The sequence below is a fragment of the Equus przewalskii genome, chromosome 10 (assembly GCF_037783145.1).
Source record: "Equus przewalskii isolate Varuska chromosome 10, EquPr2, whole genome shotgun sequence".
In the NCBI taxonomy this organism is placed as follows: domain Eukaryota; kingdom Metazoa; phylum Chordata; class Mammalia; order Perissodactyla; family Equidae; genus Equus; species Equus przewalskii.
Window position 1 is genome coordinate 12540997 of NC_091840.1, and position 26716 is coordinate 12567712.

Sequence of the window (26716 nt, forward strand, 5' to 3'; positions counted from 1 at the left end):
CATGGGCGTGGGCTGTGTGTATGTGTGTGTGAGTGTATATATGTGTGAGTGTGCAAGTGTGTAAGCATGTGTGTCGGTGCGAGAGTGAGTGCATGCCTGTGAGTGTGAAAGTATGAGTGTGAGTTGTGTAAGTGTGGAGTATGTGTGAGGGTGTGTACATGTGAGTCTTTGAGTGTGAGTGTGAGATGGTGTGTGTGACTGTGTGTGAGAGTGAATGTATGTGTATGTGTGTGTGGGTTGTCAGTGTGAGAGTATGTAAGTGTGTGTGTGAGTAAGGGAGTGTGTGTGGAGTCCGTCTTCAGTCACCTCAGGGGGATTTGTCTGTACCAGATGGAGGGGCAATTCCTAGAACCCTCTCTAGGCAAAGGCATTGATTCTGAGGACTCCCCCCACCCCAATGCTGGGTGAGAGCCCATTGAAGGCTGGCTTGGACTTCCGTATTGTCCCTTCATAGCACTTGTCACACCTGTAACTTACTGTTTGTGTGATTAGTTGCTGAGTGGCTGCCTCCCCTACAATACTGGAAGTGTCTTGAGATGCTTGCTGGAGATGCCTCAAGGCAGGGGTTTCATGTCACATTCACCACGGGCTTGCCTGGGCTGAGCACAAAGTCAGCCATGAATATTTGTTGACTGAGGTCCACGTGTAACAACTAGGGTCAGGAGGCCACTCTCTTTCCCTGTGCTCCTCTCCACCCATTTTCTGTTTCTTTCTTTTTTCTCTTCCTTGCTTGGGCTGTGTGCCTAGGATTTGCCCCCACAGTAGCCTGTTGAGCTAAGTTTCCAGATTTAGCAAATAAAGTAGAGGATGCCCAGTTAAATTTGAATTTCAGATAAACAGCAAATGACTTATGTCCCAATGTTTTTATACTTCTTGTATATTTATACTAAAAAACATATGGAATATATAAAATAATATATGAAAATAATGTGTTGTTTATCTGAAGTTCAGATGTAACTGGGCGTCCTATATTTTATTTGGCAACCCTACCCCTGAGCTAAAAATGTGCCTAATCCTGTTGATGAGGCTGAGTCTGTTGGGGAAGAGAGCCCAGATGGGTACCTGGCACCAAACTGACAGCGAGGGAAGTGAAAGACCCACATTGCTGGCTTCAAGGAATTGAGAGACAAAGCGAGACGCTGGAGAGTTGGTTACCTGATGGAGAAGGGAACTGACAGAGACTGAGACCCAGCTTTGGGCCAGGCCTTTACTTGAATACAAGCTCTTGTTCAGTAATAGCTACCCTCTGTTGAGAGCTTCATACCCTATCTTGTTAAAAGCTCACAAGAACCTGGCAAGTAGGAGGGATCGTCTCCATTTCTCAGAAGGGGTAGTGAGTGCATAGAGGAGAGGTAGTTTCCAAGATCTTCCTCACAGCTAGAAAGTGGCAGAGCCAGGACTGGAACCTAGCGGTGCCCGACTAAAGCCTGGACTCTCCAAAGCACTGCACTGTAGGGTGGGGAAGGAGCACTGTGGGAGGACTCAGGAATCCCGTGTGCTAATCCCGGTGAACTCTTACTGAGTTTCAGTTTTATTTATCCATCCGTCCATTAACCCAACCATCCGTGCACTCATCCAGTCTTCCATCCACCCGTCCACCTACCCACCCAGACACTCATCCATCCTTTTATCCATCCATCCATCCATCCACTCATCCACCCACCCATCCATCCATCCATCCATCCACCCACCCACCCATCTATCCATCCACTCAGCCTCCTTCCAACCCATCCACCCATCCATCCATCCATCCATCCATCCATCTATCCATCCATCCATCCATCCATCCATCCATCCATGCCTCTGTGAAAGATTCTGGGGATGCCATGGTGGCAGAACAGCCCCGTGAGGCTGACCAGCTCACCCAGAGGGTCTTACATACCTTTGTAGCTCCCTGTGTGCTAGGCCACAGCTCTTCTCATTTTAGTCTCATGATTGACAGCTTGGCCAAGAGCCAGGTTAATCAGAAACTGGAGACTCTCCTAGAAGTGGTCCTTATGTTGTTTTTATTCCATTTAGCCAGGAATGAACAATGTGCTGGACTACGGCCTGGACCGAGTGACCAATCCGAATGAAGTTCAGGTAAATCAGGTAGGTCTCTCCTGTATACTTTGGGCAGGGCTAAGGTCAGATTCTTAGGCTGGGCAGGTGTCCACACATCTGTTTGTGTCTCTTGGGGCAATGCTATCTCCCCTTTTGAGACTGCCAAAGAGAGCGGGACTTTGGCTCTGTGATATCATCTTGGGTGTTGGGGGGAGGGTCCTGCGTAGAGACAGAAGAGAGAATGTGGAGTGCAGGTCACAGCAAATGGGATCTAGATGGTTGTTTTCAGAGTCACTTTCCTCTTTGAAAATTTGATGAAAGTTATGAGCTCATTCCACCCAAAGATGCACAGCCAGACATTTTGCATACAATTTCAGCCAGTGCCCTGACCCCCGGAAGACTATGGTCTCCAGGCTCAAAACGCTTGAATAGACTTTAGGTTTAAACCTTAATCCACATGACAGGACCTGGAAGGTCACACTTTCTTTTGCATCTCAGTGGGGTGGGATCTTTGCAAAGATGCTCCTATGTTTTTTGTTTTAAAAGGACCCTTTCCCCAAATAGGCTGCCATTTATGATGGATGGCCAATTTCCCATGACGGTTTTTTATTTAAAGAAATGCAGCTCATAAGCTGTTGACACAGTGAACATCCAGGTTAGGGTTTCTCAACCATGGCACTATTATTTTGGGCTGGGTAATTCTTTGGAGGGCTGTCTTGTGTATTGTAGGATGTTTAGCAGCATCCCTGGCCTCTACCCACTAGATACCAGTAGCTCCATGCCTTTCCGTGCCTGTCAGGACTTTCCCAGTCCTGACAATCAAAAATGTCTCCAGACATTGTCCAATGTACCCTGGGGGACAAAATGGCCCTGGTTGAGAACCACTGATCCCAGTAAACCAGGCTGAAACCCGCTTAAATGAGTCTCAGATGGTTTCATTGCTTTCCGTCTGATGTTGTCTTTGGGCAGCAAGGGTCAGGGATCTCTTTAGCCTAGTGTGTCATCTCTCAGCCTTGGCAGTGCCTCAGGCTTGAGTGAGAGCCGGGAGGGATATGCTGGGAAAGGAGGAAGAAGGCAGTCAAAGGAGAAAGAGGAAGGAGCGGGAAAAGGTGATGAGGTAGCTCTGTGACCGTGTGTACTTTTGCCCACTGAGACCTGGAACTCCAGATGGCTGTGGGGACCCCCCACCAGTGCATGAGGCAGAGGCCCAGGTTTAGGGATGGAGGCCATGTGGAGAGAGACAAGTCTGCAGAGGGCGTCACCCAGGGGAATCACTAGGTCCCTTGTTCACAACTCAGAGTGACCCTTCCTTTGATAGGCGTGTGGCACTGTCAGCCTTCAGCGGCCTTCTCCATGTTCCCCTCATCAGATGACAGACAATTGCTGAGGCCTTGTCGGCTTGGTTGCCATGGCAATGGAATCATCAAGGAAAATACTGAACCCAGTGGAAGATTTGCTTTCTTTATGAATAACTGGCAGTCCTGGAAACCTCGCTGGTGTGGAGGAAGGGAGGGTAGAGATAGAAAGCACATCGGTCACTCTGACCCCAACCAGCCAGGATGTTGTTCATGTGTTTATGTGTGTTTGTCTTAGTGAATGGAGTGGGGACCTTTAACTTCAGCTCTGGGGGAACAGCTGAGGAATCCAGCTGCTCCATCCTCGGTGCTACTTTGGGGTAACTTCCAAGGAGCATGGCCAGAGCCCCTCTCACTGAGAAGGCATCTCGGGCTCACTGGCAGTCAGGCTGGGAAGAGAGCGTGCCTTCTGGCTTTCAAGGCCGTTTCTTGCCAGCTTCTGGCAGTGCTCTGAGCTGAGCATCAGAGGGCGTGAGGCTGAGGGCTGTCTCCATGGTGGTGAGGTGGTGACGTTGGACGCAGGCATGCTTTCACTCTCTTTACCATTATCTTCTCTCTGTCTCTCTTCCTCCAGCTCTCTTTCTCCTGTCTGCACTCTGGCTGCTGTGGAGTATTAAGAAGAATAAAGAACTGTAATTCTCATGCCGGGGCCCCCTCCCCTCAGCCAGCCCCAGCAAGTGTGTCAGATCCAGCTGTCAGGGGAACGGAGGCTGGTGCTGTGCTTGATCTCTTTGCAACATTTACCACAGTTGACTAAGGGTCACCTGTTTTCCCATGAGAGGAGAGGAGAGGATCGCAAGAACGTCAGGTGTCGCCATGAGGCCTTAGGAGTGCGAAGGTTTCGGATTATTGTCTCATTTCAGACAAAAGCTCACAGTCCTGGTTTGAACAGAGAAGCTATTTCTGAGAATTAGTGAATTCTCGAGAAGATAGGTCCGTTTTCCTTAAATGAAGGCAGAAAACCCCAAAGAAATAAACACCGTCAAGCGTAAGAAAGGAGGCTGTTCGGCTGGCAGGTGTCCAGAGCCCTGGGTAACCCACTTCCTCGGGCTGCTGGCCACTGGTCAGTGTGGCTGCCCAGCCCTGGGAGGAACTGATCAGGGGACAGGGGCTGGGGACCACACCCAGAGGGTGTCTCCTCTCTCAGTTCCCATACCTTGAGGCATAGCGGGGCGCCAAGCATGCAAACCCCTACCTTAGCTTTATATCAGAGTTTGAGACTGAGTGGTGGCCGGGCTCTAGCCTGGCATGGGCCATGGTGGGCCTAGGCTGGCCCTTCCTCCCTTGATCTTGACAGGGTTGCCATGGTCATTTTGTGACGAGGGCCCATGTGACGTGCTGAAGAGAGCTTTGATATGGGAATGAATGCCAGCTCTGCCACTCCCTGGCTGTGTGATCTTGGACAAGCTCTTGAGCCATTCAAAGCCTCAGTTTCCTCATCTATAAAATGGGAATTGCAGTAGTGCCTTCCTCAGAGGATTCAATGAGATCACTTATGTGAAGTACCTAGAATGGTATCCAACATGTAGAGACACTCCACGAACAGTAGCTATCATTGCTATTATAGCTGTCGCCATGCTTTGAGAGAGAGAATTGAGGGGGCCTCGTAGACCCTAGACCCATTTTTGGAGGCTGTACCTGGCCAGTTTCCTCTTCTGTCCTTACACCTCATGCTTCTGCCCTGTTTGGAGGTGGAGGGAGGAAGATACACGCCACTTCCTGCCTCCCTGTCTTGTCCCATAAGCAGTTGCTGAGAACAGCACAGTTTACACTGGCGTGCACAATGGTCTTTGGGTAAAAGGCAGAAATATGCCTCCTCAGTTTTAAGTCCTGTGCTCTGCAGAGAGCCTCAGCCTGGTGCCCTCAGTGAGGGAAAGCCCCCCATCTCCTCCCACTAACTGGGGACAGATAGCTTTCTTCTTGTGGCTCCTGTGTGACCAGCGCTGGCTGGGAAGGGACGACTGTAATGGCTGATGTTTGCTGACCGCTCCTTGTGTGCCAGGCACGGGGCTAAGGGCTTCCCCCCCTTCACAGCCCGGTTAAGACTCCTGCAACCTCGTGAGGTAACAAGTTTTACCGGCACCTCTGTTTCATAGTTGAGGAGACAGGCTGGGGGAGAGCAACTCACCCAGGACGCAGGGCTGGAAATGGTGAAGCAGGATTTGAACCTCCACTGACGGGCAACCAAGCCCACTCCATATCCTGCTCGATGTGCTCTGTGTTCATTAGGTGGCTCCTAGAAGCTTTGCTGGATGTCATTAAATTCTTGCAGCAGCTTGGTAAGAGAGGTAATGTCGGTTCCATTTTTCATATAACAAAACAGAAACAGAGAGATGTAGCCATTTGCCCACGCTGGCCCAGCCAGGATTCACATGTTGGTCTTCTTCCTTCTACAGTTCTTGCTCTTTCTTGATATAACTCTTATCCCTCCCCCTGCCACCACACCCTTGGGTCCTGCACCCAAGGCTAGTTTCCTGGGCAGGTGACCTTTTCACTGGCCCACGGCTCCACAGTCCACAGGGCCCCGCACTTGTTTTAGTGTTCCGCTGTCACCATCTTAAAATTCTTATTCCTTGTTTTTATGGACAAGGGGCCCTGCATTTTCATTTTGCACTGGGCCCTGCAAATAGTGTGGTCCATCCTGCCTCCACCTGATCAGGAAGGACGTGGCAGGACAGATGCTTACTTCAGATGGTCACAACCTGGAATTCCCACCTCCCTGGCCAGCTTGCTGCCTCCCTTCTGTTTCCTGTCTGCCTTGCATTAACCACTTCAGTTCCCGGATTTCCGGGTTTCTGACTTTTGACCTTCTTTCTGCTCCCAACGCCTGTGTTGCCCGATTCCTCATCTTGGTTTCACTCCGTGGCTTGCCCGACCCTCACCTCTGTTTCTGCACAGATTCCTGCCTGGCTGCTTGATCCCAGGGTCCTCGCTTAGCCTCCCTCTGGGGTCCCGCACTCCCTTCTGCAGTGGCCCTGGGGCCTCTCAGAGCATGGCCCTGACCCCTCCTGCCCTGTAACCGTTGTTTGCAGCCTGCATCCGGGTTTTGAGGCCAACAAGCCGACTACAGAGCTGTGTAAATAAGCTTTAGATGTGTCCCTATTTGGGCAACTCTGCAAGTGAAAAATAGTAAGCTAGAATTCCAAGAATGCAGAGCATTTGAAGATTCCTTAGGCAGAGTATCTTACTGTAGCAAAGTGTGTCACTCAGATGAGGAATAAAGAAGTGACTTCACTCCAGGAGGGCCAGCTGTTGAGAAAGCAGTGGATTTGTGCATGACTTCCAGGGTGAAAAAAATGTTTCTGTCTTATTTTATCATGAGGTGACTTTCTTTGAATTTCTTAGAAATGTATGTGTGTGTATTTTTTAATTACTTCTCTTTATTTTAAATTAATGTTTCTTATGGCCTTTAGCTAAGTAATAATAATATTGATAGATTTATGAAATTTGGCAAATAAAAATATGGGATGCTCAATTAAATTTGAATTTCAGTAAACTGCAAATAACTTTTTTTTAGTGTAAATATGTCGCACATGCTGCATGGGCATCCTGCATTTTATCTTGTAATTAGGGCTGACATTGTACCATGCATATTCTCAGCTGTAGTATATGAACCCTAGTCAGTAGTCACTGTGTGTTGAATCTCTGCTGTATGCCAGCTGCCTATGTCTCTTATCTCATTTAATCTCCTTTTTTTCCATACCCTTTTACAAATGAGAAAACAGAGGCTTTGAAATGCTAAATAACTCATCCAAAGTCATGTAGCCAATAAGTGAAAGAACCAGGATTTTGACCTTGGTCTGATCCCAAAGCCATACTCTTTCCTAAGCCTTTGCTGCCCCTGCCCCCATGAAATTCTCTGCCTTTTAGAAAACTCCAGAACCCTCTCCCCCACAGCCCCAATACACACACACCCCCCTAAAGGGACAGGGATCCCTGTCTGTCAATCAAGAGGAAGCTGATCCCATGGAAAGCTATTTTTAAAGCTAGAAATCAAAGCTAAAATCCATGGACAGTCCAAGGTGGAGGTGAGGGAGCCTCACATTCAACTGAATCCCCTGTAGTCATCAGAAGATAGCTGGTCATTCTGGGAACCAGACAACCAACAGCAAACCATACCACCGAGGCAGAGCCCTAAAAGGGGAATAAAATCAGATGAAGTGAATTAAAATATAAAAAATTGTAAAGCCCTGAAGACTGTGGGAATGGCCCTAGCAGCAAATATATTAGGCCAGAGTCAGATGGTGCTAGGTAGACCCGAAACAAGCGTGCGCGTGACTGACGTGCAGGGACAGCTCCGCATGGAGCCCAGAGAACATCAATGCGGATTGAGAATCTGGCTCATTTTGTCTGTGTTCGTCCACTCAGGGGCCTCATGGTCATAAAACAGTGGCCGATACGAAGCTTCATCCTGGGTCTTGGGTATTTTGAAGGAAGATGTTTATGATGTTGGCAGCTGATCACAGGCCCAGTACAATTGTGATCTTTACCATCATTAGTGTTTTTTCCCCCAGCTTTATTGAAATAGCATTGACATATAACATATCTAAGTTTAAGGTGTACAGTGTGCTGATTAGATACATGTATATATTATAAAATGATTACCACAATAAGGTTAGTTAACACCTCCATCCCCTCACATAATTACGATTTGTGTGTGTGTGTGGTGATAACATTTAAGATCTGCTCTCTTAATAACTTTCAAGTATATAATACAGTATTGCTAATCATAGTCACCATGCTGTGCATTAGAGTCCCAGATCTTCTTTATCTTCTAGCTGGGAGCTTGTTTTACCATCATTAGTGTTAATTACAGAGTGTTTCCGGTGTTTGTGTTTCATTTTGTGATTGGGGCTCCAGCTCTCTTGTTGTTTTAATGTTAAATTAAATGGCTGGACAGAGTCCTTCCATTGGGCAGCAGACTCAGCTTCAGGGCAAGGAAGGAATTGGGGACCAGCGCAGGCTACTTCTGTTTCTCATGGATCACTCCTCAGCTTTGCAAAGGGCAGATCTAGGTTTGAATCCTGGCTCAACCAATTGCCGACCAGGAGATGTTGAGAAAATTGCCGGTAACCTCACAGGAGCTATTCCAAGTTTCCTCAGCTGAAAATCGGAATAATAAAACCTCCCTCCCTTAAACTTTGTGAGGGCTCAAAGAGGTGTAAATTTATTTTGCACTATTTGCTAAGTGGTTATCATTATGAAAAAGTCGAGCTTCCCCTTTGAGCAGAGGGCATAGGCCAGGAGATACTATTCTGAATAATCCACTTCAGCATGACTCAGACAGAAGAATCTATGTTAGATGTGAATGCAAATCCACTCTGACCCCTGGATCCTTTTCTACCTGAAATGTGTGTCTTCTAAAACAGCGTCTTATGTTGGGAAAGAATAGGAACAAATAATCAGTTGCCAAAATATTTCGATCATTTGGGAAGTGTTTCCTTTTAAGAGGAAAAATATTCTGTTAAGCTTAGAGTACATCTCCATTTTTCTAGACCCCTGAGTACACAGAAGTGCCCCCCCCCCTTTTTTTTTTAATATTTATTGAGCATCTCTGCACCATACATGATGCTAGGGAAGAGAGACATGGTGGCCCTGCTTGGCGTGTCATATGTATATTAAACAAAGAGTCACATGAACAAATATATAATTACGGTTGTGGTAAGTGCTATGAAGGAGGAAGTCAGGGTGTGTGTGAGCTCCTCCACCCAGGAAGAAAGGATTTCCTGTGAAAAGCAATTGTATGATAGCAATCTAATGAAGCAAGATGAAACCCAGCGTGGATTAGAAAGGAGAGAGGAGTATGTGACATTTCATATATGTGAAAGACCCCCCTTCATTCCTGGTCAGTGGGCTCTCGGCCAAGACTTATTAAGGGAAATAGTGTCTTCCTTGAACTTCGACTCTATTCCGAGTGAAGACTTGGTTGTGTTAAGCAGCATAGATATTAGCAGCCAGGAATTAAGATGATCAACGTGAAGTATAAGAGTCAGCACCAAGCAGCCCCTGGACACAACCAAACAGAGGAAACTGAGATTGGAATCACCAACTGTGCCCAACATTTAAGAGCTGCATGGGGCAGTAAAGTGATACCAAGAAACCATGTTGGATTGTAGAAGATTTTAGTAGAAGTCAGGTCTGAATAGTTTCCAGGAGCTTCTAAGACTCTAAACAGCTGCTCTTTGGGCCATCCTTTCTCTGCTGTGACTCCAAAAGTCCAGAGAGGGTGCTCTGCCGCTCATCCACAGCATGGACTTGCTCCAGTGAGACGATGGGCCCCTATGATCTTCCATTTACAGCTCAACTCTGAGACTCAGCTTTCAGTGGATGCTGGTCTCGAGTCTTTTAATTACGTGCTTTATTTTTTGGCAACGTGCCTTTTTTTTTTCTCCCAACTTGTGGTATTGGTCAAGTTGTTATGAATACCGAGGAATGAATCTCACCGTTCATTCAGAGCGCTCTCCTGTGAGAAAAGGAACAAATGCTCAAGCTTCACGCTAGTTTCCCCATCTTTATCTCTCAGTCCACGTGAGATGGTGTTGTTGGCACTGTCATAGATTGGGATCAATCCCCAACCTAGTCTTCAGTTCATCTTGCGTTTTAGGACAGCGTAAAGCTGTAGTGGTGAATCATGCCCCGTCTGTCACCAAAGCTCTTAGTTGATCTCGTTCTCCAGTGGTTGTGGAGAATACAGTAGACGTGGTGGTGATGGGGAAATTCCATCTTTTAAGCAAGAAAAGATGGACAGTTTCATGGCGGATTTTTATTTTTCAAATGGGTATTTGAACTGTCATGATTTAATGGCATCTGTTTAATGGCTTTTGCTTCTTTGTTTTATAGAAACAAACAATCACCGCTGTCAAAAAAGAGGTAATTAGTCTCCCAGTTCCGGGGAAGTTTGATTTTGAATCTGCTAACAAATTATATGTACTTTGGCATTATGCTCTGTACTCAGAATGAAATGAAAACCATGTGTGATGTTCAAACAATTGTTTCCCAATTAATGGACGGTGCAGAATGACAAAGCATCTTTTTTGTAAGATCTGAATGGGGCTGATGCTGAGACTCAGGATCTGAAATGCTCCCAGAAGGCACAGATCTGAGGGATGTGGGAGCCAGTGCTGCAGACTGTCTGCTCCCCACCCTGGCTGTGCTCCTACACTTACAGGGCTGTTCAGAATCTGTCCAGGGTGGTAGGTTACCTGTTTGGCAAATCTTGTATCCCGGGCCCTGGGATAGACAAAGCCTGAGTAAGACAGAGCCCTGGGAAGCATTGGCCGTTGAGGTTAGCTCTGCTTCTGGCAGAGGCACGTGGGGGAAAAGCTAAGGATCTATCTCCATGTCTTGGTTTAATGCTGCTTAGAATTTTTTTTTCAGTTGATGCCTTTTCTTAGACTAACACGTGATGAGTTAAGGAGGCCCCTAATTTGGAGTTCGGGGTCACCTGTCTACTGTGGGCCTGCACCCTCTTGGTACTGAGGTGGCTGACTTGAAGGAATGGAATGGGGTGCTATGATGGTTAAATGGCTTCTGGTTCTGGAGGCCATATGTAAGTGTCAGTGTTATTGACACTCAAGGGTGAGGAAGTTGGACGTTTTCTAACAACTGTGTCTCTTCCAGATCATGTATTACCAGCAGGCCTTAATCAGGTCCACGGTGAAGTCCTCAGTGTCCCTTGGAGGGTATGTGCCTAATGTCTTGGTCTTGCTGAGGTTTGAACAGTAGGTGGACGAGAGGAGAACTTCTGCTTTAAGGCAAACTTGAAAGTCATAGCCTGACTTAAGATCCTAAAGGATTCTGAGGGGCAAGACCAGTCTCTTACGGGTGAAGTTCCTAGTTCTTCTCTCAGTGTGAGTCTCCAGGTCTCATCTTGGATTAGGCCAAATCGGGGGCGAGTGAAGTTCTATAGAAGTCTGTCATCTTTCTTGGAATCCACTAGCGAGTGGATGGAGACGATGGGAAGAGTTGAAAGTTCACAGACCGCACCCTGTGGGGATCCACGATAGCCTGTGTTCCTGTCATTACTTGCTCAAATTTATTAGGGATATGTGGGTTATGTTTACTGGTTCAATGTACTGTTAAAATGTCCGTCATTAATCTTTGATTTAAAATCCAATTAGGGTAAATTGGAAATTTATGTTTGATTGATTGAATATTCTGGCTACCTTGATCCATTCCCCCATAGGACATTATTTTGGAGACAGAGAGGGTTCAGTGCTCCCCGAATGTAAACAGTTATACTTTTGAAATGTGGAATTCATTTTAGGACCAGCTTGCTGGCTCTGGGATTTTTCTGCACAGTGAAAAGGGACCTGGCTGATTCCTGGGGATGCATAACGTGACTAATCGTTTACTCTGACTGTGTGAGAACTCGGGTGCTGAAACTGACGGAGATGCTGTGTTTCGTCCACTGCCTTTCTTCTCATCCTGTTAGGGGTTAGGCTCTTGTAAAAACCTTCATGTATCTTTTTACATCTTCCCAAATCCCTAGTTTGCAAAAATACCGCCTGCCTGAGAAAATGCACCCTGACCTCACTCACGCTTTTCAGCGACTCCTGTCTGCTGCTGCTGAGCCTGGACACAGATGAGAGTGCACCGGGCACTCAGTGGACACCCACTTTGGGTTATAATGATACTCATTGTTCTGTGATAACATCAAAACTGTCTACTCTGATGTTCCAGAAACCCAGCTTCATGAAACCAAACAGAAAGGGCATTGAAGGAGATTCAGAGGCTACTGGATACTTCCTAGACCACTTTCCAATTTTTATTTGTCTCAGAGCCTCATTACCTTAATTTTCACATCATTAGTGTTTGGACCTGTGGGCCAGTTTTTTTTTCTTCTCTTCAGCGAGTCTGCTGTAAAGGTCTAACTGAAGAATAAGAGAGTCTTGAGCGAAATGAAGCCAAGGGGATCGAGTCCTGCACAGAATGCACCCAGTGCTCTGGTTTATCCCTAGGGCATCAAAATGCTGTGGCTGTGGGCAGACTTTGTGGCAGGCGTCTCATGTGTATACCCTATGGGGTGGAGGCACGGCAGGTTTTTCCAGACTGCCCAGACACCAGGAAAAGCGTTGACTCAGAAGGTCTAACTCAATAGAAGGAATTAGTTCTTGCCCACATTTGTGAGTGTGGGATTCACACCTCAATGAGACCATAGGTTTTGAATAATGGGTCTGAGTTCGCAAACCTAGGCCTTAGCCTGACGAAAGGTGGAACCCTATGAGACAGCAGAATCTCAGTGAGTCCGTGGCAACCTCGTGCTTCCAAGATGGTGCCAAGACACCTGTTTGAACACATGCAAACTGAGTCGGCTTTGAATTTGGAAAACTCATGATAAAATGTAAAGGGGACATATTCTTATGAAATAGGTACAGAGATATTGCAAAGGGACTGGGTTGGGAGACAGCGTTTCGTTTCACGAGTAGAACAGGGACAGATCTTGTCAATACCTGCCAATCTCGAGGGCTATTAGAGCATTTTTCTAAGAAGACAGTAATAAGTATGTAACCAAGTTGATAAAGAAAAAGGAGGACAGGCTGGTCAATCAACCCAAACATTGATTTAGCCTCTTGGGCGTTGAACTTCTAAGAAATCGTTTTCCATTTGCTTTTCAGGATTGTCAAATACAGTGAGCAGTTTTCATCCAATGATGCCATCATGTCAGGCTGCCTGCCCAGCAATCCTTGGATAACAGATGACACCCAGTTCTGGGATTTAAATGCCAAATTGTATGTATTTGATATATTGGGATTTTTTAAAACAGATTTTTGAGTTATAATTAACATGCCATACAATTCACCCATTTAAAGTATACAATTCAATGGTTTTTACTGTATTCATAGAGTCATGCAACCATCACCACAGTCAATTTTAAAACATTTTCATCACCCAATTAAGAAAGCTGTACCATTTAGCTACCCCCCGCCAATACCCTTCTAGTCCTTGGCAACCACTAATCTACTGTCTGTCTCTTTGGATTTGCCTATTCTGGACATTTTATATAAATGGAATCATACTGCAAAAGACCTTTTGTAACTAGCTTCTTTTACTTAGTATAATGTTTTAGGTTCATCCATGTTGTAGCATGCATCAATGGTTTGTTCCTTTTTATTGCTGAGTAGTATTCCATTATATGGATATACCACATTTTGTTTACCCATTCTTCAGTTGATGGGCATTTAGGTTGTCTCTGCCTTTTAGCTATTAGGAATAATAGTAATTATGCTGCTATGAACATTCACGTACAGGTTTCTGTATTGACGTGTGTTTTCTTTTCTCTTGGGTGTATACCTAGGAGTGGAATTGCCAGGTCAAATGGTAACTCTTTGTTCAGCAATATATTGTTTTTGAAAAGAAAACAGTCATCTTTATGGCTTTGCATATTGGTATCTGAGTAGAGTCGGAATAAGTTCCCGGATGGCGGGGCCGTGAGCTTGCCTTGGCAATTACACCACTCACTCCTAGGCTCTGTTGCTGAATTTTGAACAGTTACTGCTGCTAACTGGGCCTGCATAAATCTCTTGTTTGGAAGAGGGGCAAGGGCAGCAATGCCGAGGGAGAGTCCAAGCTAGCAAGGAAGGAAGAAGAGAAGGGTCTAGATGTCAAGTCAGAGGGAAAGGTAGAGCGGGGGGGTGGAGGGGGGAAGGGGCTGGTGTCTATGTGTAAGACCACACTTAGGTCAACACCAGGGCATCCCCACCTGAGCCGTGAGGAACATAAGGAACTTACAGGTAGCACAGATCAGCCAGGTAAGCGGGCAGAACTGGGAGCCCTATCGCCTGTTCACACCCCTGCTCTGGGCAGCTGCGGGGTTACGGAGGGCCTCATCTGGAGTTTGGGGTCCCTCATCTGCCAGGGTCAACTGCAGAGCTGGACTCTAGAACCACCTTCTGGGGAGTCTTCCCTCCCCCTCTGCAGGCTCCAGTTATTAGAATGGTTTTCTGGAGCCTCTGCCTGTCTCCCAGTGTGTCAGGTAAGAGAGGTGAGTCTTCTTGTGGACAAGGATGTGCAGAATTCGGCTTTCCATGGAGGAGAAGGCAGGGCCACATGGCCAGGAAACGGGTTGTCCTGGGAGGGTTTGGGAAGAAGATCTGGACAGCTGCTGGATTTTAATTGAAATGGAGAGTGTGCGATTGAAGCTTGAGGTAGAGATTTGCTGGTGAAAAGAAGAGGGGTGCTGTTTTGTGTAGGATCCATCATCAGAGGGGACTGGGTGGATGCCAAATGCCCCCCTGTAAACGGGAAGCCTTGTTCTTCAGGGGTTAGATTCTAGAGCAGTATTAAAATTACCTGGGAAGCTTAAAAAAACGAGCGAAAACCAATGTCCAGCCCCTACCCCCAAAGCCTCCTCTGTGATTGGCCTGGGTTACCCCGTCACCCTGCAGTGGTTTTTAAAAGCTCCCAATGATTTTAATGAGCAGCCAGAGTTCACAGGACTGGTTCAGAGCTTTGGCTCCCAGAGTGGGTCTTGGACCAGCAGCGTCAGCGTCCCTGGGGAACTTGTTAGAAATGCAAATTCTTGGGCCCCACCCGAGACCCCTACTGAATCAGAAACTCAGGATGGGACCCAGCAATCTGTGTCTTCATGAGTCTTCCAGGTGATTCTGGGGCACACTGAAGTTGGCACACCACTGTTTTGCTCCAGGCTCTGCTGCTTTTTGTGTGAGCCTGGGCAAGTACTTAACCTCTCTGAGCCTTGGTCGTCTCAGACATAAGGTGGAGATGGCAGTATCCAGCTCACAGTGTTCTCTTAAGGATCCAGTGATGTATGTGTAAGGCACAGTGCTTCACGGATGGCGACACTCCGTGGATGGTGGCTGTTAATGTTACTGCGATATTCTTACTGTTTCATGCTGTTGTTGTGGAAAGTGTAAACCTGCTTGGCTGACTTCAGATCCGTAGACGTGAATTGTACCCGGTCACAGTTCCGGCCACTACATCAGTGGGAAACGTGGTGTCATGGACTTGGAAACCTTTGTCCCCAAAGGGCCATGTTGGGTTACAGAGAATTTCATTAGGAATAGGAGGAAAACCACCTATTATCCTGATTTTCTGGAATGTGAGACCTCAGCTAGCTGGGCTGGAATGTCCTTCCTGGGATCAGGGAGACCTTTCAAAACACGGGAGTGGAGTGTGACTTGTATCTTAGAGGAAGCTCTGGGAGAGGGTGCCTAGGTGATAAGTAGGGCTTCCCGGGGGTGCGTGGCCTGAGGCAGGTATAGGAAGAGCCACCAGATGTCCTCTGTTCCATGGTGAAGGGGCAGCTGTGTGGTGGGCAACAGGCGGAGGCTACAGTACCTGTCACCACTGCTGTTCTGGAATTCTCTCCTGGTCTGGTGTGGCAGCCTGACTCTCCGTGGCCTGTCTCCACAGGCCTGGAGGAGGCATCTGTGTTCTTTTGCCCCAAAGGCTACGGGAGTGGCTGGAGTGGGAGGCCCTCCCTGTGGGCGTACTTCTCACCTTTGGGGTGGCCAGCTCCTGATGTGAGCCCCAGGGGACTTGTCCGAGGCTGCATCTGCCTAGCAAGTGATGACTTGGGTTGTACATTTGTGCATGGACGTGGAGCGGGGGGAGGATTGGGTTGAGCCCTGGGCTGTGGGACAAATGGAGGTTAGTGGGGGTTAGAGCCCCCCACCCCCACCCCAACCCCGGCCACCGCCTGGCTCAGCCCTCCTCGCATTGAGCGTCTGGTGCATTTACAAATCATCGTTCTTGCAGGGTGGAAATCCCAACCAAGATGCGGGTGGAGCGATGGGCCTTCAACTTCAGTGAATTGATCCGAGACCCCAAGGGTCGACAGAGCTTCCAGTACTTTCTCAAGAAAGAATTCAGTGGTGGGTCTTTGATTTTTTTCAATAAACTTTTTACTTTTAGGAACACTCCTGTCCTGTCGGGCAGAGGGTTTCAAGGACTGCTCAGCAGATATTTTCACAGCTTTGCTCGTGCATCCTCTTAAACAGGCCCTTTATAGACCTGTCCTTTCCATGGGTTCCAAGAAGTCCCACAGGCGTCTGCTCACACAGTCCACATTAGCATCATTCACGTTTCCAAGGGCTCCATCTCCTCTGGGTGTCCTCACTTCATGTCACCAGCTCCAGAGCTCCTGCATCCCCTGCCACTAAGGGCAGCTCCTCAGGGAAACTCGACAAGAAAGGAAGCAGAAAAAAGCTTCTCTTTTTGTCTCACCGCCTGGTTTTCTTCAGCTCAGTGCTTCTCTACCCTGGCTGCACACTCAGTTCACTTGGGGATATTTTAAAACCTGTTTGCCTGGCTCCCATCCCCGGAGGTTCCTTTTTGATTGGTTTTGGGTGGGGGGGGGGACCCTCCCCAGGTGCTTCTAATATACCACTGCCGCAGCTCCTGGGCTGCTTCCTTCGGGGTCTTAGGAGGGTGCGGATTTTAATGGGATGGGTAGGGCCACACTTTCTACCTTGTCTCTGGATGGCTTATCATGGGAGGCACTTGCGACTTCTTAAGCAAATTGCACTGAGGAACATATGGGAAAACTGAGAAGCCAGAGTAGAACCAGTTTCATTAGGCTGAGCCTTCAATTGACTTCACCACCTTTGCTGAAACACTTACTTTTATGGGACCTGTTTGCTTCCTTACTGAATCCCCGGCCCTGGGGAGCATCACGTTCAAGGCTCAAGGCTCAGCTGCTTACTACCCAAGACCCACTTGCCTGTGGGGTTGCTCTGGAAACTAATCCCATGGGACATGCCATTAGCCCATTTGAGTGATGCAGCACATTATATTACAATAGGGACTCTTGAAAATCCTTTTCTCTAATCAAGCCTAATTGCCATGATGTAATAAAACCCAGAAAAAACGGATGGAAAGGGAAGTGTTCTTAGCGCGGGGCCAGAAGCAACTGGCGAATGAGTGGTTAGGGTGCCATCTAGTGGCAAAGTGACAAACCACACCCTGAGCCTATCCCACCTACACATTAGTTAGTAACAGAGAATCCATGAAAAAGATTTCCCTCCATTCTTAAAAGAGTACTGTCGGTGATATCCTCATGAGCGTCCCTAGGCTTCACGTATGAACAGGGCAGATGAATCATGAGTTTATTTAATTAAAATATTTAATTGAGCTATAATTCGCATACCATATAATTTGCCCTTTTAAAACATACAGTTCAATGGTTTTTATATATTCACAAAGTTGTGCAACCATCACTACTATATAATTCCAGAACATTTTCAACATCTCAAAAAGAAACCCCTTACCCATTAGAAGCCATTCTCTATTCCTCTGTTCCCCACTTCCTCCCTCCGCACCAGTCGTGGGCAACTACTAATCTACTTTCCATCTTCATAGATGTGCCTATTCTGGATATGTGATAGAAGTGGAATAATGCAATATGTGACCATTGTCTTCTTTTGCTTAGCATAGTATTTTCAAGGTTCATCCACGTGGCAGCACGTAAAGTGCTTCGCTCCATTTTATGGCCAAATATTCTGTTGTATGGCTATACCACGTCTTGTTTATCCGTTCATCAGTTGGTGGACATTTGGGTTGTCTCCACCTTTTGGCTACTGTGAATAATTGCTCATTTAGTTTTAACCCTAAGCAATTAATCGTCTTTTGCATGGGGAGGGGGCCTGCAGTCCACTTGGTGTAAGAGGATTGTCTGTCACTAAGAGCATCGCCGGCCCGTTTACTCCTGCCTGTGATCTGAGTCCGAAGAACACCCTGAAGAGGAATGACCTGTGTAGAGTTAGGGGATGGATGTCAACTAGTTTAGAATTGTGTAGCCTTTTCCAGTCTGCAGTACCTGGGAGCTTTGCAAAAAATGCTATAAAAGGAGAGGAGGGGATGCTCTTGTTCATGTCTCCACATCACAGCATTCTGTGATTTATGTATACACATACACACATGCACACATACATGCACACACATGAATACAATGCACACACATACACACATGGGCACGTACACACACACACATACGTGCACACACACCCACACGTGCACATACAGGCTCTTGCTCTCCCACTAGTGTGACCGTCTTTATTTTCTCAGGCAAAAATTGCCACCTGGGATGGCTGTGCCAAGGCATTCGCAGTGTACTTAGGTGCTGGGGAAATGGGTTAGAGAACTTCAAGCTGGAAGGGAATGAAGTTGTGAGGAGTCTAGCTTTCCTTCTGGGCCCGGAGGAGCAGAGTCGCTCTGGCTCAGGTGACCCTCTGTTAAGTGCCCCCGTGGCCAGGCTGCCCTGAGAGTCGGTCGTCAGCATTGCTGCTTGAGCAGCCTCTCTGTAAGCAGCTGGCATATGCCCTGTGAGGGGCTCTAACAGTTGGGGTCTCTGTGCACAAATAAAGGAGGCAGAAGTCATGCACAGTGATTGAGCATGAGCAAAGTAAACAGGGGCCTTCGTGAAGAAAACCTGTTGCATGGCGGTGCATGTTTACAAGCCTAATCGTGTGTGGCCTTGTTCAAACAATATTTGCTACGGCCAAATTCTGGGACAGAAAAAACGTGACAGCCTCTGGGGGTTGATATGAGCTCTGGCCTGTGTATCGTTGGGGAAAGAGCCGTGTTCACAGCAGCCACGTGTGGCTGCAAACATGGTGGGTGCTGAGTTCATTTCAGAGAACACGTGTGGAGTGCTTGTTCGGTTAACAGTGCTCTCCCGGGCCCTGGCAGTAAGTCGTGGGTCCTTCTCACAAGGAGTGTTTTGACCGACCTCACAACGTACTGTGGCTTGTTCTCCAGAAGGGAAGATGTTCACCGTGCCGGGAACTGAGTCCATCCCAGCTGACCCATTTCTTCTCTTTCCTCTTTTCTTCTCCCAACTTGTTTCCTGTCTGTCTGCTGTCTTCGTGGACCCCCTCCTGCCACGCAGGGGAGAATCTGGGATTCTGGGAAGCCTGTGAGGATCTGAAGTATGGAGATCAGTCCAAGGTCAAGGAGAAAGCAGAGGAGATTTACAAGTGAGGATTAGCCAGACTGTTGGAGGATCCTCCGCTTGGGTCCCCACTGGCCACCCCTTTGCGTGTGAGGTGGGGATGGAACGGGAGGTACCACCCTCCTCGAGTCAGTCTCGGTCGCTGCCCCTGTCATGCTTGGGAAGGCTTGGGGCTCCTCTGAAGAAAGCCTGGTGAGGCACATCGTGGGATTCCCCTGCTCCTAGGGGATGTGCTAAGGAGTTTAAAAAGCCAGCTGCCCTAGGGGGCTGGCCCCATGGCCTGGTGGTTAAGTTCAGTAGGTTTCTCTTTGGCAGCCTGGGTTCAATTTCCCAAGCTTGGACCTCCATCACTCGTCAGTGGCGATGCTGTGGCGGTGACCCACATATAAAACAGAGGCAGATTGGCACAGATGTTAACTCAGGGCGAATCTTCCACAAAAGGAGGAAGATTGGCAACAGATGTTAGCTCAGGGTGAATCTTCCTCAGCAAAAAAAAAAAAAAAAAGCCAGCTGCCCTGAATTACAGCCCAAGGTGCTTTGTCTTTGACTAAACCTTCTTAGGGCTCCTGAGAGAGGTGTGTGTGTGAGAGAGAGAAAAGAAAGAAAATAGGTGAGATGGGAAAACCTATTCCCCAGGCCATCTTAGAGAAGTGAGGACCATGAGGGTAGGGAGGTCCCCCGAGTGTCTGGGACAGGGAGCCCAGCTTGGGGTACAGATGTGGACCATCTCTTGTTTTTCACTGAGTGGCTCTGGGCCGCACTTGCTCAGTGTAGCAGTAAGTCTGTCCTCCTCCACGCCTGGCTCTCCTCCAGATTACCAAGAGCCGAGGGTGGTTCTCCTGATGGCCGGGTAGAGGACAGGGGAGGTGTGATGAGACCACCGGGCTGTTGAGGTGCGGAGCTGCTGACACTTGCACCCATCCCCTCCCCCCCAGCCTGGAGGGTGCTCTGAGCTTGGTGTGGTGACATCCCTGCTGGCCCTTCTCTCTGCACCAGCCACAGTGGACACCCGTCTTGGTCTCTGAGGCCCAGTGCATTTAGTTCCTACTCGTAGACTTAGCTGTAGTTCTCTGAGACCAAACACCGTGCTGGGCGGGAAGCAGCCCTCCACAGCCACCGGACTGGCGCTGAGCTTCGGGCAGTGGGCCAGATGCCTGCCCCGCCCCCTGAGCGCTTAGCCTTTTGTCCTCTTGCGTCCGTCCTTCTCTTGGACTCAGAATGGACCATCCCGGTTTTCAGAGAGGCGCTAACACCACTGCAGGGAGGAGCTTGAGCTCCATCTCCGCATACTTAGGGGCTCCTGTACTTTCTCAAAAGTGTGCCCACCTTCTCCCCCAGGGAGGGACTCTGCACACCAAGAGAAGTGGGGGTGAAGGGAGGTTGTTGTTCCAGGAGGGTCCCGTGACGTCCTTCCCCGGAATGATGGTGCCTGATGGCCTCACCCGTGATGACACACGCACGACTCCTGATTCCACAAATCTGCCAGGGAACTTCCTGCCTCCACCTTCACGGCAGCTCCTCCTTCCCCAGGCCCCCAGTTACGGAATCTTAGTCTGAATTCCAGAATTTTAATGTACGGTTGGGAGTGTGGCAAAATATCCAGGGGAGTACTTCTAACCCCACAAGGACTCAGAATGGGAAATTGTAGGGAGCCCCGAGGGCCCGAGATCCCAGCTGGACCCACAGGACTCAGGAAGCGTGGCCGAGCCTGGTTCTCACTGGGGCCAGTGGCAAGGATGCTCAGGTCATCAAACCTCGGGGCACTAGGATTAGGGGCTGCCTCCCAGCTCAGCATTTGAGATTCATCACCCCACACATCTAGACTGGGCCAAGGGGGAGCAGAGGCCCCAGAACACCTGTTTGGAGGTGTCCTTGCCTGGTTCCAGGTGGGGCCCAAATCCTGCTAAATAAGTTGGAGACTGGATTCTTCACCCTAATGGCTAGGGCTTAATCCAACCTGGATTACCTCACCCGCCTTCTGCTCTCTCTATTAGAGATTGGGAACACCAAAGTTAAAATATTCATATTCCCAATACTAGCATGCCTGCTTTCCTGCTTCTAGGAAATGTTGCTTGACAGCCTGTTCAAACTCTTTGGCGTTTCCTAAAAAGGGACCGCTTTTATCCCGATGACCTGAGCCATGTCCAGCCCTCCCTCCCAAGCAGCTGTGAACTTTTCATTAGCCAGCTTGGTTTAGCTAGTTTCACTGACGTTTTCCTCCCTGGCCCAGGCTATTCCTGGCCCCAGGGGCGAGGCGGTGGATCAACATAGACGGCAAAACCATGGACATCACCGTCAAGGGGCTGAGGCATCCCCACCGCTACGTGCTGGATGCTGCGCAAACCCACATCTACATGCTCATGAAGAAGGTAGGTGGGGTCTGTGCCGAGGATACTCGGGGGCCAGGAAGCCCTTCCCTCCCCCAGTACCTGGAAAGTTCCTTACCTGTGGGAGAAAGGAAGATAATACGTGGTTACTGCTTTGCTGGTGTTGGGATGCTTGTGTCTTCCACGTGTCCTGTGCTGGAACCTCCTTGAGCCCCCAGCTCACTGGCCAGGGAGGACCACCTGCAGAAGCTGTATGGATTCTTACGGGCCTCTGTCTCTGCAGTTGTGGTACAGGCAGTAATGACATTGGTCATTGGTACGCACACAACCCACGAGGTTGGCATCGCTTCTCCAGAGTCCAGTAGTTTGCCCAAGCCCTCACCAGAGGTGGAGCTGGGGTTCAAACTTGGGCTCCCTGAGTCTGAAGGCCAAGCTCTTAGTCACTACCGTAGAATGGTGGCAGTTCTGGTGGCCTGGCCCTAAGCAAATATAACATGGGGGGGGGGGTGTTTAGTATCTGAAAGAGAAAAATTCGGTGTGACTATGGAAAAACCCTGTGAGAATTCAGCTTGCCTTCTAGATTATTAATAAAAAGTGAACATGGTCAACTTTTTCCAGGAAATTGTTAAAAAAAAATAAAGGGAACCTGAAAGAAAATCAGTCAGTTTCTTAAGAAATTAGAATTTGAGGCTCAGAGTTAGCCTTAGACAAGATGTCTAGTGTGGCTCCTATTTGGTGGCATCCCCAACAAGACTTTCTTCAGTAGCTTCAACTTCTCACATAGCAATTATTTCTTTTATGGCCAAGTATCTCTAGAAACTTCATTTATGCTGTGGGTTTGCGCAAATGGCCAACTTCTATTAGCTTCTCGATTTTATATTTTATTTAGTCTTTTATGTGTATTTCGTTATAAAGAAATATTTTTACTTAACTTTTAAAATATGCAGTAATTTAGAATTTTAAGCAAGCCAGATGAGCCATTTTTTCCTACTATTTGTTTTTCATCAGTGAGGTTTCTCTGTGTTTACCGTAAAAGAAAATTCACAGCAAGTTTTCTTTAATAATGATCTTCTTTAATGTATTTGAAAATACATTTTGATTCTTAAAAATGTGGTTTTCATGCAATCTTTTAGGGAGATCCCCAGGGAAGTCAGCTGCTAGCCAGGACAAAACAGAGTCCCGGGTAACGTAAGAAAAGAATGATATATATGCTTATTGGACTCTGTGTCACTCTAAGCCATGTCATATGACAGTAAACTCAACATGACCCAATGGTTCCATAATCCTTATTCCTAGACTGTCTTCTAGTTCTCACTTAGTCTTTAGAATGGTACCATTTCAATAAATTTAAAAAGATGTTCTCAATTTGTTGTAGAGAAATTCTCACAGTTGTCGCTGTGGGCTTCATCTCATATTTGCTATGACTAGAGTTTCCAGTTGGCTTGGAAGTAGCTGGTGTTCTTCTCTGAACCTGCCCAGGATCCCAGGAAATATCCACACGAGAGGAGTCTGAGGCTGGGTCTTTTGTTTTTGTTTTTGTATTTTCTTGCCTTTATACCCAGATTCAGGGCAGAAAGGGATGTTAGCGGGCTTCGAAGTGGGCTGCATGCTCATGCCTGTTCATTTTCCCTGGAAGAAGGTTTTGGGTGGGAGAGGTTGGACACAGGTGTCTTCTTGTCTCATGCCTGCCTCACTGGAACCCCAGGTGGATTTTAGTGTGAGGGCTGTAGACCGTGGTTCTCTAACCTCGAGTGCAGCAGAATCGCCTGGAGGCCTATTAAGACTCAGATTGGCCCACCCCAGAGTTTCTGATTCAGTAGGACTAGGGCTGGCCTGAGAATGTGTATTTCTAGCCAGTTGCCAGGTGAAATTGATGCTGTTGGTCTGGGGGCCACACATGAGATCTGTTGCTTCAGACACACACAGAACACCTTTCACACAGGGAGGCACATTCACTTAACTTCGCCGTCTGGCTGCCGAGAGAGGGCTTGAGAATGGCAAGTGCATTTGTTTGATTTGACACTTTCCCTCTCGTAATTACTGTTTTTCTCTTGTTCCCACCAGGATTCTTATGCTCGCTATTTAAAATCTCCAATCTATAAGGAAATGCTGGCCAAAGCTATTGAACCTCAGGAAACCACCAAGAGAAGGCAAGTGGAACGGTCTGTAATTTCTGGTTGCCTGCTGTTTTGTTTACAGAGAAGTGAGTGACTCTTTCAGCCTAATGGCCGTGATTGAGATATTTGCATGATGAAAATATTGAGGACTGGGAAGTACTGCTTAGGGTATGATTGTCTCATTGGCTTCATAATGCCCTGAAATCACCCTAGCAAGATTTCCTTAGTAATTACTGCCAGTAAGTTTTGTTTCCGTAATGCTGGTTTGAAAGACTTTTGATTATCAGACCGATCATTACCCTTATCACAAATAGAAGTGTCTTATTGGTTTTTCAATTGTTACACTTCACCTCCCAAACTGATGTATGGGAATTAATTTAGCCACGTCCTCATATCCTTGCAACATCCTAAGGAATAGCAGATTGCACCCCAAGAGAAAGTGGTAGACTGTGTGGGGAAACGACAATGACGTTCTAAGTATCCTGCCTTTTAACTCGCTGGTTCTCATCTTCCTCGTGGGAGACGTGGATCATCTCATCTGGCTGAGCCCTTGGGCAAAGGATGAAATAATGTTCTGAAAGGCAATTTGAACTCTTTTTTTTTTTGGTGAAAAAGAAAACTCTATAGGGTTTGAAGATTCAAAAGAGTAACCAAATGACAGCTTGAGCAGGACGTGGGACATTGGCGGAGGTTTCCCCAGTGCCAGCACATGTCCTATCCCCCCGTGGTTCATAAATGTTCCCCTGTGTGCCAGCTCAGCCCACGCTGGGCTCTTTTCCAGCATCCCCAGTCAGTTCAAAGGAGGGTGGTTGGACCAGAGCCTTTATCAAAGGAGCTTTAAAAAAACCTCCAGCTTGGTTTCATTCTTGAGGATAATGGCCCCGTGGGGAAAAGAAGAGAAAGGACGTCTTTGTGGTGCTGTTCTTCTAGCTTACCTGGTAAGGGAGTTCAGTGTCCCTGGGGACTTGAAAGCTTCTCCTTTAAGCCACAAGAAAGGGCCATAATAGCTCCGTAAGTCCTTCCAGAAAGTAGGGGGAAGGGAGGGCAGTCTCGTACTCCTCTCTCCAGATCAGTTGGGGCAGACCTGAGAAATCAGCCGGGATCTTCTCCCAGGCACCCCGGGGGCTTTGAGTGCTGTGCTGGCGCTAGACCACAGGGGCAGCGCTGGCTTTGGGGTGGGGATTGAGGTCTGGCAATGTCACTGCTACTGTGATTGAGAATGCACGTGTGAATGCTTTTGTGAAGTGTGAAACCTGGCCTGTAAACACATGGGTATTGCAGTGGGGGTGGGTTTGTTCCATGGCTTGCAGATGTAAGGCAATGTATAAAACTTAATTTTTCCAGAACAAATTAAATTGAGCTCCAAGCCCCCTTCCCTCCCCCCACTTGGCAGGGCTGTTGGGAGACCCAAAATCCAGCATGACATACTGTCGGGGAGCCTTCTTCCTCCCTAGACTTCTAGGGCCTTATGTTGTCCAGAAATATGGGGACGTCCTGGGTTTTAAGTCTACCATTGCTGCTGAAATGCTTGTTTTCCAAACCTGTGGGTGGCCTGGCTGCTCACCATCACCTGTATCATTCACTCATCTGGAGCTTGTCCTAACCCCCAAGGCCATGATAGAGAGAGTTTGGTCCCAGGAATCCATGTTTGGCTTCTGTAGAAGGTTCTGACTTATCCGGTACATGCACACAGTACCACCAACTCACCAACCCTCAGGCTCTTCCCCCCTTTCTGTGCTCATTGAGCCTGGCCGTCTTGGACAGCCCAGCTCTCTCCCTCCTTCTCAGAACCTTGGCTTTTGAAAACAAATGCTCCAACTCTCCCCTGATGCAAGAACTCTGGGCTTCCAGTACCCTAACCTTTCTCGCCCCTTCTTTCAGGAAGAGCCTATAGGAAGTTAAGATGACAAATTGATTTCTAAACATTGTAGAAGGTATGTCTGTAATTGTCACCATCCAAGCAGCTTCCTGTGCCTAGCCTAAAATCTGATGGCAGTTGGGACTTGCTGTGGTCCCATCCTCCAAGGTGGGGGAGAAAAGAGCTGAGGTTGGACATGTGTATGAGGACCCCACTTGAGGTTCACGGGAGAAAGAGGGAACAAGTCCCGATTCTGGCCTTCCAGCCCTGCCTCCCACCAGGTGTTACAGTGTCATTGTTGGGCAAGCAGTGTAGCTTTCCGCCAACTGCCGATCCTGTCCTTCCTTCCAGCTCCGGCCTCCCATTTATGCGGCGGCACCTGCGCTCCAGCCCGAGCCCTGTTATCCTGAGGCAGCTGGAGGAAGAAGCCAAGGCTCGAGAAGCAGCCACCACGGTGGACATCACCCAGGTCATGAGCAAGCTGGACCGTAGGAGCCAACTCAAAAGAGAGCTGCCTCCTAAATAAATCTGTGATTCTGGGCGGGGTGGGGTGGGGTGTGCACTTGGGAGAGGCAGACAAAGAAAGGCAGAGTCAGAGTCTAGAGGATTCCCTTCCCCATTAGTGGGGCGGTGGGGTATCCAGGTTCATCCCATCTTCCTCTGACCCCCGTCATGGCAGACTTCCCAATACCACAGCAACTAGTGCTGGTTTTCCCGCTAACTCACCAACGGACACGGTCGGCAATGGTGGGGGGAGGTCACCTGACTCAGTTGCTGTGTGACACCTGTCTTACCTTTGGGAGTTCTTGTAGTGACAACTGTAGAGAGAACAGGCTGCCTTGTGTGCCAGCATTTGCTTTGGAAAATTAAAGAGAAGCCCTCTCCCCACCCCCAAGGCGTAGTTGTTTCAGGCGTTTGTTTAAAATAGCTTACTGAAGCTCCTCATCCCATCGCTGCGGTTTAGACTCTGCTTCTAAAGCAGTCTGAGATCCTGTGGGGGCGAGTTGCAGGGTTTCCCTAAAGATGCCCTTCCCCCGGACTCCTTGGTCGCCGCTGCCTGGAAAGGCCCTGCTGAGACATTTTCGTTTCAGCTTGTTCTTAGT

At 48.1% G+C, this 26716-nt stretch overlaps 1 protein-coding gene across 2 annotated transcripts in view; it reads left to right on the forward strand.

Moving 5' to 3' along the window:
• RGS9 (regulator of G protein signaling 9) overlaps nt 1-26716 on the forward strand; it is a 64554-nt gene that overhangs the window by 27392 nt on the left and 10446 nt on the right. The window contains exons 9-17 of one of the 2 annotated variants that reach the window (XM_070560168.1): nt 2020-2091; nt 10239-10268; nt 11019-11080; nt 13016-13129; nt 16119-16234; nt 19249-19336; nt 21542-21680; nt 23703-23788; nt 25965-26082. In XM_070560168.1, coding sequence (XP_070416269.1) covers nt 2020-2091; nt 10239-10268; nt 11019-11080; nt 13016-13129; nt 16119-16234; nt 19249-19336; nt 21542-21680; nt 23703-23788; nt 25965-26082 — 825 coding nt within the window. The remainder of the gene's footprint in view (nt 1-2019; nt 2092-10238; nt 10269-11018; nt 11081-13015; nt 13130-16118; nt 16235-19248; nt 19337-21541; nt 21681-23702; nt 23789-25964; nt 26083-26716) is intronic. The other variant, XM_070560169.1, reaches the window with a different exon arrangement.